Genomic DNA, 15,467 nt, shown 5'->3' with positions numbered 1-15,467 from the left:
TAAATATCAAAAGAGGAAACACGACAGAGTTTATTTGGACTTTTACACAAATAATAAAGACCTCAAAACAAATAAAAGCTCATTAAAAGACATCAAACAGGCAACAAGAAGGGCCAACAAGCCACAGACACAGAAAGTGAACCTACCCAACAGAATTTAACTGACATAAGATAAAATAAGATAAGATAAGATAAGATAAAATAAGATAAGATAAGATAAGATAGCACTTTATTGATCCCACAGCAGAGAAATTCGCTTGTTAGGCAGCTCACAAGCAAAAACAGGAGAAAAGGATAAAGTGCCGAAGTGTGCATACGATTCAAGTGTAAGGAACAATGTGCAAAAAAAAGTACTTACAATCTAAAGAAAAAAGAAAGTGAAGTTACAAAAAACCAGTGCACAAAATACAAAAACAGTAAAAACTAGTAAAACCTGGCAATATACAAATTTACATGATGATGGAGGGGTGAAGAGCAGAATCCTGTGGGAGAGAGAAAAAAATAAATATATACACACACACATATATATGCACAGTCCCACATGGACAAATGAAATGTTAGACCTGACCAGAAAATTCAAATACCAAAAGATACACAGACTCTGAACACTCAAGTTTTTTTTTCCAAATTGTTTGAAAGTCAGCTAAATTAGATGTTTTTGTGCTATTAGTAATCAACCATATTAATCTCTCATGCCCTCAATCTGTGAGCTGTCAGAACCTGAGGGTGACAAAAGAAAAACCTTTCAGTTTAACAAAAAACTCTCCAGTCTCCCTCATGTGGCGGGAAAAAGAACAACAATTAAACTCAATCGTCTGCTCAGACAAACATAAATACCTCAGCTGTCCTTGGGCAGCGGGATCCCGACTGCTGTTTGCTGACCCTGCATCTGCTGCTCCGCCCGGGACACCTGCTCCTCGGTGCAGCAGTCCTGCAGAAACACGGTGGCCAGGTTGCGCAGGCGGGGGCTCTCTGAGAGGGAGAAGCGCAGCATGCACTGCAGGATGGCCGGGTCTGTGATGTCGGAGCGGGACGAGGGCGTCATGAGGTTCATGAGTGTGGTAACGGCTGACAGGACGGTCTCTTCCCTGTGGTTTGATAGACAGTTGGTGACCAAGCTGATCCCACTACTCTGCAGGATGATGTCTCTGCACTCAGGGTCCATACTGAGGTTACACAACCCCCCTGAGAACATGACACACGAGAGACACACATGAGGAACCAGACAATACTGAGAAAACAGCTTTAGATTCGGAGACAGCAAGTGCACAAAAACAACAGGAGCGAGACGATGACTAACAGTTTTTGTTGGTGCTGATACTCACCCATCCCGAACTCCACAAAGTTCTCATTCTCCTCAGTCAACATGTCCAGGAAGAGGTCGGTCACCTGAAGCTCCCTCAGATACTCAATGTTCTTCGGGTCATATGCGAAATTGGCGAGGTTAGCCAGCACCTGTTCCTTTGCCTCTGACGGGATGACAAAACTTCTGTAAGCAACTTCAAAATAATAACTATCAGAACTAAGGGTGGTCGATTATTAAATTAGGAAATTAGACTGATTAACCACCCGTAATCAGAACAAATTCATATAAACATGAGCCTGAATGACATTATCAGCCGACACCACCTTATATTGGACATAGTGACTGATGAATAGCATCAGGCTGCAGGACAGAAATGTCACAGATATTACATCATTTAAAAATGCACAGAAGAAAATAAATGCTAAGGCAGTGTTAATTATTAACACCAGATAATGTCAGAATCGGGTGTTTAATTAAAACTTTTTCTTAAGACTCTCTCATGTTTTCAGGGAATTTAACCAACAAAAATACAAAACTGAAATAAAACTAAAGGGTTCCCACCTTCACTGTCGGTGTCCTGAAATTCAGTCACCAGAGTTTGTAAATATTCGAAGCGGTCAGAGGTTTGAGACGAGCCTTTCCTCCACATGTTTATCACCTGATCCACTGATCACTCCACTCGCTTACAAACAGATATTTAAATCACTAACTTGGGAAAGAAAATAAAATTCAGCCCGTTTCCATTTTCAGCAGCGTCTCGGTGTGGTCCGTCCCTAAAAGCGTCCGGACGAAGGCGCGGTGAGAAGGTTCCGCTTCATCCGCGTTAAATTAACTTAAACGGGCAAAAAGTAAAACGTCTTTTACGCACATAAGAGCATCACGCATGTTCTGTATGCGCGGTGAAAAACCTATATAATGTTTATGGATGAAAAGAGGCAGGTGTGCGCCGTAATGTTCGCTGTAAAGGTCATTTAAAAGGCTCCTGTAGGTCAGTTTTCAGTGCGACACCGAAGCTCGTTTCCGACTCGGAAGTTAAGGAGAAAATTAAGGGAAAGTTCAGATCAGCAGATTCTACGTTTAAGCTCCTCGTATCGTTTTTAATGGCGTGATACACATTTAGATAAAACGTTAAGTCCGTGAAATGTGTGAAACCTCAATTCTGTTGGTGAAAATGCTAAAAATAAATTAATTAATTAATTTAAAAAAAAAAAACAAGGAGGAGGAGATTTTACAAATATAGCAAATGTTTCACAAATCCAAAACTGTGTTTTAAAGAGTCTTTAGCATTTTTACGATAATCTAGTCCAGATTTTACCGGTCTAAGTTTTTGACCTGGACCTGGTCTGATGTGGAAAATAAAGCAGTAAAATGTCAAACAGAATGAAGGTTTCTCGGGTGTGAAAGGTGGTTTCAGACAGACGGAAGGTTTTACCTTAATTATCCATCACGCTTTCACAACAATCTGTCGCTCAGGTGAGTTTCCCTTAAGTTTACCCTTAAACAGCCGAGTCGGAAGCTGCGAATCGGAAGCGAACTTAGTTTTCCGTCTGTGCTGCTGCGAGGGGCCATTTTTACTTTAGGTCAGCTGTAATGAAGCCACACAAACTGTCCGCTGGAAAACGCCTGACCAAGCCGTTTCTGTTTGGGACCCTGATCGCTGGACTGGCCGCTGCTTTCTACAACAGGTACGATTCACTGCACGACCCCGTGTTTTCGGCTGAGTGGCCTCAGTCCTCTGAGACGCCTCTGCTGCCTCCTGCTGTGCTGACAGCAGGCGTGTGTGTCATCTGCTGTTTATCAGAATCAGAATAACTTTATTATTCATATTTTATTATTATGCATCAAACCATTGATTCATCAGTCAGTTTTAAAGTCAGCAAACACAGAGATATCATGATATCATATCATGATCATGACAGTTGGATCTAAGGTGCGTTATTGTGCACTGATGTTGTAATAGAAATTATGTAATGTTTACAGTTACCGTGAGTTTTAGGCACTAAAGTGAAGCGAGGATACCTTACAAAATAAAGTCATGAGTAGTTATTTAATCAGCTATCTTCATATAAAATGCAGCTAAAAATGAAGTTTAGTGACATGCAAACTGTCAGCGCTGTCTGACCAGAAACTCCTGGATCTGTCCTCCCTGCAGACACCGATTCTTTGAGGATGTGCCCGAGCTCAGGGCCCAGGAGCGGGCGCGCACCAACCTCCGGAGGGCGGAGGTCCTGGAGAGGAGGCAGAAGCAGATAGAAGAGCTGACTGAGAAGAAGAAAGGAGGGAGCAGCTGAACTGTCGCTGACCTCAGGCTGCAGCACAAAGTGCTTCTGAGTCAGAGACCGTGTTGAGCAGGTCTCCGACTCAACATGTACTGTGTACATTGTCCTGTGAGAGGATGCACGAAGGCGTTTAAATACCCTGCACTGGGCCATCGGTCACCTACGGATTTATTTAAAAAATCCTCCAGCATCAGTTTCCGGTAAACACGAGAGAGGACACCTGTGCTGGAGACACCTGAAGCCAAACTGTACCACACACATATGAATGGAAAATGTAATCTACTGTTTTATGTCTGTTTTGAGACGTGTTTATTCATGATTAAATGGCCAAAGCGTTAAAGGTCAGTTCAGCCTCTTTCTCGTTGTACTTTCATGTTTGTCCAGCAGAGGGCAGCGTTTCTGCAGGTTTTATGAAGCTTCGTTCACATACGTTTTTCTGCATGTCCCGTTTTACATGAAAGTTGGTTGAAACAATAAAAAAATATCTATCAGAATAGCTGCTAATCTATTAACTGACCGATCATTCTCTAACCAGAAATAATCATTAGTTGCAGACCTAATTTCCTCCACAGCAAGAGAAGACTGGCACAATACAAATCTAGTAGATGGAGTATAGTTAGGTCTTTTATTAAAACATGCCGTAACAGAAGTCTGAAATAAATCAAATCCACAAACGATAACAAACAGGCAATATTGCACTTGAATGAAAATAACAAAAGTGACATTTAAAGTTCACACGAGCTCAAAGTGCTTCACCTACTTATCGTGGACTGAAAACGTGTCGTGTAATAAACTGAAAATCACTCTGACTACAGAACACGAGGATGCTGGTTAACTGGTCCGAACACTACGACAGCGCCGCTTCAACTGGCTGTCAATAAATAAACGATCAATATGACCAATACTGTACACGTCATGTCACACAGTTCAGAAGTTAATGGCGCGTTTGACTCACTGCAACGACTCAAAGATTCCTCTTCCCTTTCTCCTCTGACAGTTTTCAAACAGGGGAACAGTGAAAGCCAAAATCACCGGAGATCATGTTTAAAACATCGGGCTCTGAGGTTCACGTGTTGGACATTTCAAAACATCAATAACTGATGCAGACGTGCGTCACGTGGAGCTCGATTATTCATCTGCACATGTGCCAACCCATTAAACCTCTTACTGTCCGTTCATGGTTTCAGCGGTGGATGTGAGCGCGAATTGAGGTTATTGCTCGTGAAAGCTGTGGGGTGGGGGGTGTTTAAATAAAAATATATGTATATATTAATTTTAACAGCGTATCAAGGTCTCCCTCTTTTAGATTATATCATTTCACAAATCGGGGGAGAATCTTTCCGTGTCAACAGCAGAGAGGGATTCACCATCTTTGTACAAGCCAGTGAGCAAACAGCAGATACAGTAACACAGAATATACAGACAGGGACCCATAACTACAGCAGGAACGAAGCACAAGTGTGCCAACAACAGACAGAGAGAGAGAGAGAGAGAGAGAGAGAGGAGAGGAGAGGAGAGGAGAGGAGGAGGCCCCGGGGTAACAGTACCACAAAGTTTTACAGTATTAGCCATTTGCTTTCCCTCTCCGTCTGAACTTCTCCCCTCAGGTGAGATTCTCCGCTGCAGAGCAGGTGTGCTGGGTGGGGCGTTACCGTCACACCGCGAGGGGCACTAAGCCCGGGGAGGAGGCAGTGGGAGGGGCGGTGATGGCCGTCAGGGCACCAGGTTCCAGTCCGTTCACGGTCCTGCTGCAAAACAAAAAAACAAACAAACAAAAAAACAAGAGAGTAACATTAAAACAGAAAGATCTCAAAATGCACGATGTGTCCTAATACAAGATAAAGGTCCTTAATGTAAAGTGAGACCACAAACCGTTTGTTTAAAGAAAAAAACCCCCACAATCTTCCTGTTAGAAATGAAAAGTTGAATTAGTAACTTAAAGGAAGCTAAAGTTAGTTTTAGATGTTGTATCTTAAAGGAGCTGTTAGGTATGGAGGCTCATTACTGCCAAGAAAGAAAAACAAAGGAGGGACAGAATGATTCGATTTTAAGGCCCAATTCTGACATAATGATAAATACTGAGATGAACCCAACTCCTCTTCTTCCTGTCAGTGTCTGTGTTTGACAGCAGCTTTAGTGTTTTCAGTCACAGTCGACTCTCCTCCTCAGGCACACTGACACTTTCCGATCGCTGCTGCCAGCGCAGCACAAAGCAGTGACCTGAGCAGCAGCAGGTCACAGTGAGTCTGTCCTCATTATCAGCTCAAACCGTCTCCATCACACAAACAGAGCACACAGCAGCCACAAACCAGAGCTTTATTTAAAAACAAAACAAGAAAAAAAAAAAACCACACAGAACTATGCGTGTGTGGCTAAAAATGGAACTTGAATGCAGAAACTGGGAAGTTTCCCTGACTAACTGGTTCAGCTGGTTTCCTCTGTGGGCCATAGTTGGGCTATGATCAGTCTCCCTTGTATGGTTTAGCACTGCTCAGAAAAGAATGAAACACAGCATCAATACAATTCAAAGACAGTGAGTCAAAGAAAATTATCACGAAGAGTCTTGTGGGAAAATCTTCCACACACGAGTCAACACAATACCCGAGTTTCTGTTCCAATAATCAAAGCAATCTTTCCTCTTTTGATACGTTAACTATATCAGTGTTAAATTAAAAAAAAAAAATAGTCTAAATGAGGAGAAGTTCACGGATTTAAATCAGGAAAAATCTGATGAATGAAAAAGAACGAGGCCAAGAATCTGACCGATTACAGTTATTTACAGTCAGTGAGAGAAAACGAAGGTGAAGCTTCCTGCACTGAAAACAGATGCACAGAGGCCTTGTTGTTTAGGCATCTCAGTATGGAGTCACTTCACAGCGTCACCCTGCCTGTCCCTGCCCTCACCACCGGCCTTATTCACCAAACAATACAGCAACTGTGGTCAGCGCAAGAAAACAGGAGAGTGACACAGCAGAAAATAGCACAGAGCAGCACGTTTGAAGGACAAAGCAAAAAAAAAAGGATCCCTGTACCAACCTGTAGCTGACATTACAACAGCCCATCTGAGTTCATCAAACAGCAGGTAACTGTGGCTGTAATTATTTCTGAGTGTAGGGGTGAAGAATTACCCACGTATGCGCTCGGGACGGGATTAAAATCACTCACCAGGGCAAATGTCTGCTGGAGAAATAAATCCAGGCAGAATGGAGCTTTAACCAAGTTCACACAAGGTTTCACTTTCATCAAGTTTCTCTTCCTTTGAGGCTTCTGACAAAAAAAAATCACCAACTTCATTCCCAAGATACAAAAACACACAGCAAAAAAAAAAAAGCTCCTGATGTTAATTATGATTAATGGTCAGATTTAAGGCTGAAACGAAAATATATACTCAACTCACACTAATCACAGACAGGAGGAACATCTGCTGGATCAGATTAGAGTTAAAAGGGAGCGGGAAATTTCCAGCACCAGTTCATCACCACCACCAGCACCACTGAATAGTCAGCTAACCCCCCACTCATGCTTTGTTCTAATGGTTCTACATGAGAAAAGAGGTTTGTTAAAATCAGCAGCAGCTGCAGCGTGAGCCTCAGCACAGGGGGAGAAGCTGCGATTACCCAGAATCAACGCAGGGAACGTGACCATCTCCGTCCTGCTGGGAAAAAAATGCACACAGGTCTCAGATACTCCTCCGTACCTCCTCCTCAGTATCACACAATCGGTTTGTCATAACAACACACCTGAGGCATCCAGTTAACACATCTGACAAGAATTAAGTCGTTAAACCACAAGACTCCCGTCATAAATTATTCCGACTAAGGAATGAAACACGCAGCAGAGACAGGTGGGTTTTGGTTTCACTCACGCTTTGTCAAAATATGACGTGTGGAGCGACTGTGAGTAGCTGGCTGTGTTTGCGTTGAGCACGTTGCTGTTGTCGAGCGTGTACGCCTTCCTGGCTTTCTGGTCCTTGGCAAAGTTCCTGCAAGCGGCAAGTTTTGACTCCAGAGCCTGTGAAGAAACACGAAGAGAAGATGATGCTGCCGTTTCTCCTTCACTGTGGAAAGACAGCAGCTTATGATGGGAGACCTGAAACCTGGGGGAGGAACGACTCACCCCTACTTTCCGGAGTAAATCACTGACGATGTTGAGGGCTGATATTCTGGCAGAGGGAGTCAACGGGGAGTTGCTGCCGTAGCCATTTGATAGCACTGGACAGGAGAGAGCAAAGAAAAAGGAGACTTATTATATATACATGAAATAAAAACATCATAATTAAGATTTCCCTGCCTGTACTTGCATAATGACAAAAAAAAATGCACTAGAGGGAAGGCAAGTTGCAGCTACCCGCTGGGTTGGCAAAGGCGTTGTCCAGACCTTTGCTCAGTGGGGTGGCAGGGAGGGAGAGGGAGGCCTGCACCGCAGTGTCCATCTTCACGTTGTCTTGTGTGGGCGAACTCGGAGCGGACATCCTGGTTACATCTGCCTGTCTCTCTCGGACGGCCAGCTCCTGCCGCAAGTCTGCAGAAAAAAAAAAATAATAATAAAAAGAGATCTGCTGAGGACACAAACCAAAGAAATTCCTACAAATCTGTGGGAAAGCAGATGTTTGGAACCGTCACGGTGGATCAAAGAAGAAAGGAGGCGCAGCAGCTGTATGTTAATGGGCTGATGAGCTCATTAACATGTGACTGACAGAGTGGCTCATTAGTAAAATCCAGTCAATAATCACCTCTGGCTTCATCCTTTAATCTCTGCACAGAGACCAGAAGAGACTCCTTCTCATCCAGCTCGCTCTCCAGGAAGGCGTTCCTCTCGATAGCCTGGTTCAGACGCTGCTCGAAGTTCTCCAGAGACACGATGGTCGCTCTGAGATAAAAGTTAAAGGAGCCAGAGTCAGAAAATCAAACAAAATCACGAATCCAACAAAATCTAAAAAGAACATTTCATTCAGTATGAATAAAAATATCCTCTTTCCCCCTTTATGTCCTCTTTGCTTATGAATGAAGTACTAATGAGGGATCAATATTTCAGGATTGTGCAGCTGCAGCATTGATTTTAACCCAATTTAAGCCAGAAATCAATCGCACTTGAGCCAATTGCTAATTATTAGAATTGCATCTCAGGCAAATTTTCATCAAAATTAAATAAGCATCACGCAGACCTTTTGGCTCTCTCTAAGTCGTCGTTGGACTGCTCCAGCTCTCTGACGTATTTGTGGAGCTGCTCCTTGATGCTACGCGTTTGGCCGAGGTCGTCCTCCAGCATCGAGATCTGCTTGTAGCTCTGAGAGTACTGCTGCTCCAGCTTCTCCTGCAGGAGGGAACAGAGGACGGGAGGAGATGAAGACAGACAGCACATATCAATCACACGTATTCCTAATGATCAATAACATGCTGGGCCATAAAGCTCTATATAGGACATGATTTAACAGTTCCCCACACACACCAGCTGGATCTTACCATCCATATTTCAGTGCTCCCCTCAGGCAGCGGATGTGAAGTGTGACCCATATATCCACCAGCTCTGAGACAATCGGCTCGATAAATACCGCCAGGCCCGTCTGTATGTCTGACCTATATCTGCTGTTACTGTGGTGCCCGAAAACTGCAGCCAGACACACGAAGGCCACGCAGGCTCCTGTTCAGCACGGCCCATTAACATCACACTGAAATATGCAGTGGTTCAAATAGATCTTATACTGTGATGTTCTCAGTACGGTGGCCTTGAAAACATGTTGCAAAACAAAACGTCTTTCTGAATGTAGATTTGAATGTGTTGTTTCCCGAAAACAACATTCCTCCAAAAGCCAGACTGGATTTTCACCTTAAAACTATTCACAGCGTCTCCTGCTCGCCTGGAACAGTAAAACCTGACAGACACCTTGGCACAAACACCTCATCCAGGCTGGAGACGTGGCCTCAGAAATGTGCCACCTGCCTTCTGGTTATTATGGGGTGAAAATGAGAATGAGAGACACAACCTGATGCATTATTTATGAGAGTCACACAGATCAGCTGCATCAGGACAGAGCGGGAGCTGAGACTGGAAATGAGAGTTTACCTCAGCACCTTCCTGCAGTGAGATTAGCTTTTAAATCGCATATGGATTCACAAACGATGGCATCTCCAGGACTACACTCCTCACTGAGGCCAGTAAAACCAATCATAACAAATAAACCAGTGCAGTGTTGTTCCTCCAGACAGAAACCAGGCTTTAATACAAGCTCCTATAGATGCAACCTCAATATTCCCATGACCTCTTACGTATAACCCGGAGGGCGAAGCTGCAGGCCCACTACAAACAATAAATAAGCACTGAATGCGAGTGCATCCAGGGGAGCAGCAGCTGTTACAGCGTGACTTCTCTTCACTCCCCAGAGACTGTACTCAAGGACGAGTGATGATATAAGATGACTACAAAAAAAATCCATCAAATATTTATGCCAAGGGGACACATGGAGACACGCTGTCCCAGCTTGGTTCAGAGCTTCTTGTATAGTTAAGGTTAGATACATATACATAACGCTGGTCTCATCGTAAATCACAGCCGAGGTCCTAATTAATGTTCACAACATGTACACAACTGCTGGAAGTTAAGAGGTCTGATGAGAAATGTGTTAGCATCAGAGTTTAGTGAATCACCAACAGGGAACGGGATCCAAAATGGAGCCAGGTATCAGAACCCAGAGCTGAGACACAGATAACTTCATCTTTCCCTCCCTCTCTTTTTCTGTGCCACTGCTGTTACCTTAAGCGTTTCGACGTCATTCCTGAGTCTCTGGTTCTCAGACTGCAGGTCCTTCATACGATGCTCGGCCTGACCCAGCTGTGCTTCCAGCTCCGCCTCCAGCTCCCTGCTCCCCTCCTGAAACTCCAGCAGCTCCTCCTGAGCCTCCTGGCAGCTGTGGACAGAAGAGAAGGCATCAGACAACAAGTCAAGCCCAGACAGAAAGACATAGACAGACAGAGGCTGGTAGGCAAGCCTGGGAGACACGGCAGGTGGTGCTTTCACCGACTGTTTCACTCAGAAAACATTTTACTAGAACCTCGTTTACTTATTTTTATCTGTCACCTAAGCTACAAAGCAGGTGCTTTAGGGGTTTTGTGATCATCATAGTCTTACTATCTACTCCATATCCAATTATTAACTGATGAAGGAACATAAATGAATAATTATAGCTACTAAAACCTGTGCTTTGTTCAGTGATCAGTGATCTGATGTTGTAATCACTTTCACCACCACCGGTGGAAAACACTGAAACGAATAAAGCCGCTGATTGAGGCTGTAATGCTCATTATACACCAGAATATTAAACAGTTGGATGAGTGAAATACAAGAAACCTTTGTTTTTGTTAGAAGATTATCTCCAGTGAGACAACAAGTATAGTTTGGCCTGATGGCAGCACCAGATTATCAGATTTATCCCCTGAATAAAAGCTATTTTAGGACATTTCAGGCTCTGCTCCAGCCTCAGATTTTTTATTTTGTCAGCTTGTGAAGGATTTTCACTGTTTCCATAAATTCATCTAAAAAAAAAGTGACCTATAGAAATGAAAATCTTCTGCCTTCTCCCTCATGATATCTGGCTGTTTAGACAGATTCAGTTTGAGATTATCTGTGAAACCGTATCACTGTAATGGAGGTGAATGGAATTTAGTTTGTGGAGCAGCATTAAAAAATAATTACGTTTAGAAACTTCAACAATAATTTTGCTAACAGGTCTAACAAACATAACCTTTCAGAAGATAAACTGAGATCTGGACGTGTCAATAAGGGATTTACCAAGAAACACACGTCGTAAACAGGATTGGTATTTTATGCTTTCAGTGACTGATCACTCTCAGAAGCTTCGACACCAGAGGACATGTGATCATGGGCCAGCTTTACCAGGAGCAGAGGTTATGTAAGTGTCTGTTGATATGGCCTCGGATGAGCACACATGGACGGACACACACGGACCCAGCGGTCTAAAAATGGAATCACCAACCATCATGTGAGCTAAAGTGCCAGAGGAGGCACAGAGCCAGAAAATCCATTTACAAACGCTCGTGTTCAGCACCCCGTGCTAACCCTCCGCCGTGGCCTCACTTTGAACTGGTTCCACTTTGAAAAGGTCGCCTGTTACAAACTGGCACACTGGAGCTTCCTCTCCGCAGTTATTAGCCTATATTCAAAGTACTCCAGTGCATGTGAAGAGTCAGTGTGAGGGAATCCTCAGCAGACAGAAGATGATTTGATCACATAAAAATGCACTTTAATACTTAATGATTAACACCAGAGTGTAAAAATGGCGTCAGTTCCAGTTCAATGGGTTTTTATGGCTTGGAAAACTAAAACTTACTGAGCACTGTTTGAGTCTTAAAGGGAAGGATCTGTTCATCTAAAACAGGAAACAGGATCTATTAGAATCACATCATCCCCTTTAAGCTGATGTAGTATATTTGTTAGCAAACAGTTGCTAACTGAGAAAATATCTGGCTCTTAAGCTGCTGGACGTCCTTAAGAAGAACGAACTTTAAAACTCACGAAGGTTAAAGCTACTTGAACATTAAATACAAAAAATAAAATAAAACATGATTAATTTTAATATCATTAGGGGATTAAAAGAGGAAAACACTTCACACATATCACATTTACCACACAAACAGAATGAAAGTGGCTTTGACTTTGACGGCGGCTCATTGTCTACAGACTCTTACATAACTGGGCGTGTGTCTGAGCGTGTTTCCTTCTCAAACAGGCTGTTGGGATTTAAATCAGCTCTTTTCAATCAAGCGACACTGTGAGATAAGATTCAAGCTTGGCAGAGCCAGTTTTATCAGCCTTTAGATTATTAAAACGTTCAGTAACGACAACGGTGAGAACACAGTAAACTCAGCTGTGTCGTTACATAAACCCATTCAATGATGGGAGGGAAGACACAGGAGAGCCTTTTCTGTTCAAAGCGAAAAATGAGCTGTCGCTTTGGGAAAAAGGGAGAAGTTTCCACCGGTTTCAATGCTCGTCTCACGTTAGACTCCTCCAAGTGTCACTGGATATTCAGACACTGTGTTTTGTAAGAGAAAGGGTGAGAATGGGCGACTGAAATCCAATGACAAGATAGTGGATCAAAGATTCCTGAGGTGAAGTCTTCCTGCTGCAGTGAGCTGTGGTTCCCACAGACACAAAGAGACTGTCACTGACAGATCTATGAAAACTCAAAGGCACAACCTGTGATTCAAATGCTTTTCACACAGAGGCAGCGTGACCCAGATGTAAAAACCAAAACCTGCTATCTCTCACTCACACACTGGAAAACAAGTAGATCTACAGTCGGTATAAAATCAGTATAATGGAAAAAAGAGACAGAAATTAGGGGTTTTCTCTAAGATGGAAATGGTTAATGGTAATGTCACAACTCAACTGAAGGAGAAAAAAAAAAAAACCCGCAGTATGAACCAGTTACATACCCTTTCTTGTACTTGAGGGAAAGAGTCTTCCAGAAGTCAATCTCCTCATCTTTGGAGGAGAATTTCGGTATCATATCTGTTTCCATGACAAACAAATCTGGAGAGGAAGGAACAAGGAAACAGGAGTGATTACAACGGGATTAAAAATAAATAAATAAATAAAGTTTATTACACAGGATGATTAACATCCTCAAATGAATCACAACTACAAAAAACTCTCCTTCTTTTAGGTCTGACTTCTTACAGCCTCATCTCTGAGCCTGAAATCTCTTAGTTCATAAAAAGGCAGCAAACACCCAGAGACACAACATGAAGTGAGAAACAGACGCACAAATCAATGATTTAAATCAAAGCTGGGAATTAATCATCAAAAGCGCTCCTTGCAGACTCCCAGAAACCCAGAGGAGTCCGGTTCACAGAGAACCACTTCCTCCTCTGAAATTAACTGCATAACATCAGAGCATTCAGGTTTCTAAAACGGGCTTTTCAGAGTTTGAACAGCAGGAACTGCATTTCAGTTTGATTAATGACCTTCCACAAGTTTAAATACAAAAAAAGAGTCCACTGATTTATTCCAGCCCACTTCTTTACTGCAGTAGAAGTATTTATTTGAAGCATCTTTTACAGAACTTTATTTCCACTTGATCAGCGTGATTTACACACAAATAGAAACTGCAGATTTAAAACAAAAAAGAAAACAGTTCCCAGAGGTAACACTGTGGAAAGGAGCCTCATTCATCATACTGACACATAATTAGAGTAAAAGTTGAGGTTAAACCTTCCAACATCAAAATAATGAGCAGAAGCAGAAGGAGAACTGGACCAAAGCTTGAATGAAAAACTGCTATAAAACTATATTTGTTGTTATATTTGTTACGAGTCCCATTAAATAAACTCCCTGTGACATAAGTAGGCTACAGAGCCCAGAGCCAGCAGCTCAGCTCTCCAAACCCATCTGACCTAAACAATGCTGGACAGTATTTTTGCTCTCATGGGTATTAAACAGGTCCGTGCTTTTGTCCTGCCATTCAAGCAAGGCTGCTTTCATCTGCTTTCCATTCTGTGTCCCCAGCTGAATCAATGGGGGAACAAAAGTTAGGGCAAAGGATGAGGGTGACTGTTTGAGCAGGCACACAGCCACTTTTTAATAGATGATCGAAACTATTTCAGGTCAGTCTCTCTCATTAGGGCGACAGTGACAGTCACGTGAATGAGCAGCACAGTTACACCAAAAAAGGGTTGAATTTAAGTTCACGATAACAGAGAGAGAAGGAGAAACGAAGCAAGGTGGACAGATGCTTCTGCTTCCCAGTAAATGATGCTGATCTCCAGCATCACATCAAACAGGCGTGTGTCCACTTAGCAAGAACACTTTACAACCACCAGAAAAACAAACCAATAAAACAGAAATCTCAGAGACCATACAGAAAGCTTAGCTGCTCCTTGCTCTCTCGCTGACTTCTGCAGTATGTTCTGGTTCCTGTCGTGCAAAAAAAATCATTCAGAGATCCCCTGAATAATTCAGCTTTAGATTATATTCAACCATGTCACCCACAGCCTGAGGGGGTGGGATTCAAATGGTATTAAGTAGAGGAAAAAGCAAGACAAGCCATTTTGACAGCATCATGAACTGGGATGATTCTTACATTTAAAAAACACAAGTACATTTACAGGGGAAAAATCGTTCATGTAAATGAGCTCGATGTTGGCCTGTGATTTTACAAAATAAAGGTTTACATTCTAAGATTTAAAATGTGGGTTAAGTGTAGGAGTAAATGAATGAAGGTCCTCAGACTAAAGTGAGACAACACTATAAAATCTTACTGTTTAAACACACTGATCTTAATACCAAAAGGTTTTAATCCAAAGGAGAGATGAACTGTTGGACACTGATCATGTGATAATCTGGTGTCAGAGACGAGTGAAGATGTTTAAATAAACGAACTGAAAACACCTAAAATTTAATCATCGCTTCTGAATTATAACATAAAACAGGACTCGACATGGCACAGACATCAGCGACTCATGAGGTTCAGCTGTCAAAACTGGGTGTGCAAACAAGCCGAGAGCCGGACAAGCGATCAGCCGGCGACCAACGACAAAACCGACCCCGGCATTTTAGCTTCAGAGGTTCTGCACGAAGGAGGAAATAAAAGGATTTATCGTGTTTTCAGTACCTGAACATCGCCCCAAACGCTGGTGTCGATCAGTCCATTCTGCTCGCTGGTCTGAGCTGCTGAGGCCGACGGTCTCCTCCGAGCGTCTGATGATCTCCGCTGGGTCCGCGCAGCAGGGCATTTAAAGGGACATGCACCCGGAACATGAATTTAGATTTTACTTTTCCCCCCCCCCAACAGTTTAAAATGACACATTCATCGGAAAATGTATTACACGTTTATGGCTAACAGCAGCGAGCCCAAAAAATCATTAG

General features: G+C 42.9%; 2 protein-coding genes across 4 annotated transcripts; both read right to left on the bottom strand.

Moving 5' to 3' along the window:
* Positions 1-20: 20 nt before the first annotated feature.
* Positions 21-2,394, bottom strand: armc7 (armadillo repeat containing 7). Its single transcript, XM_041067130.1, has 4 exons — positions 1,867-2,394; positions 1,325-1,468; positions 837-1,184; positions 21-481 (listed from the first exon to the last, which is right to left on the bottom strand). The coding sequence occupies exons 1-3, from the start codon at positions 1,952-1,954 to the stop codon at positions 838-840; spliced, it is 579 nt and encodes a 192-aa protein (XP_040923064.1). The 5' UTR covers positions 1,955-2,394; the 3' UTR covers positions 21-481; position 837.
* Positions 2,395-5,087: 2,693 nt separating this feature from the next.
* Positions 5,088-15,334, bottom strand: ndel1a (nudE neurodevelopment protein 1-like 1a). Of its 3 annotated transcripts, XM_041067129.1 has the most exons (10): positions 15,214-15,334; positions 13,037-13,133; positions 10,335-10,488; positions 8,749-8,897; positions 8,317-8,453; positions 7,932-8,105; positions 7,701-7,795; positions 7,450-7,595; positions 7,202-7,236; positions 5,190-5,332 (listed from the first exon to the last, which is right to left on the bottom strand). In XM_041067129.1, exons 1-10 carry the CDS (start codon positions 15,332-15,334, stop codon positions 5,322-5,324), a joined length of 1,119 nt encoding a protein of 372 aa, XP_040923063.1. In that variant the 3' UTR covers positions 5,190-5,321. The 3 variants fall into 3 exon arrangements, with proteins under 3 accessions (XP_040923061.1, XP_040923062.1, XP_040923063.1); XM_041067127.1 differs by lacking the exon at positions 7,202-7,236 and having other exon boundaries at positions 5,088-5,332; XM_041067128.1 differs by lacking the exon at positions 7,202-7,236 and having other exon boundaries at positions 5,088-5,329.
* Positions 15,335-15,467: the final 133 nt, after the last annotated feature.

The sequence above is a fragment of the Toxotes jaculatrix genome, chromosome 21 (assembly GCF_017976425.1).
Source record: "Toxotes jaculatrix isolate fToxJac2 chromosome 21, fToxJac2.pri, whole genome shotgun sequence".
NCBI classification, from domain to species: Eukaryota; Metazoa; Chordata; class Actinopteri; family Toxotidae; genus Toxotes; species Toxotes jaculatrix.
The sequence above is the reverse complement of the archived record's forward strand: the minus strand, read 5'-3'. Positions and strand labels throughout refer to the sequence as shown.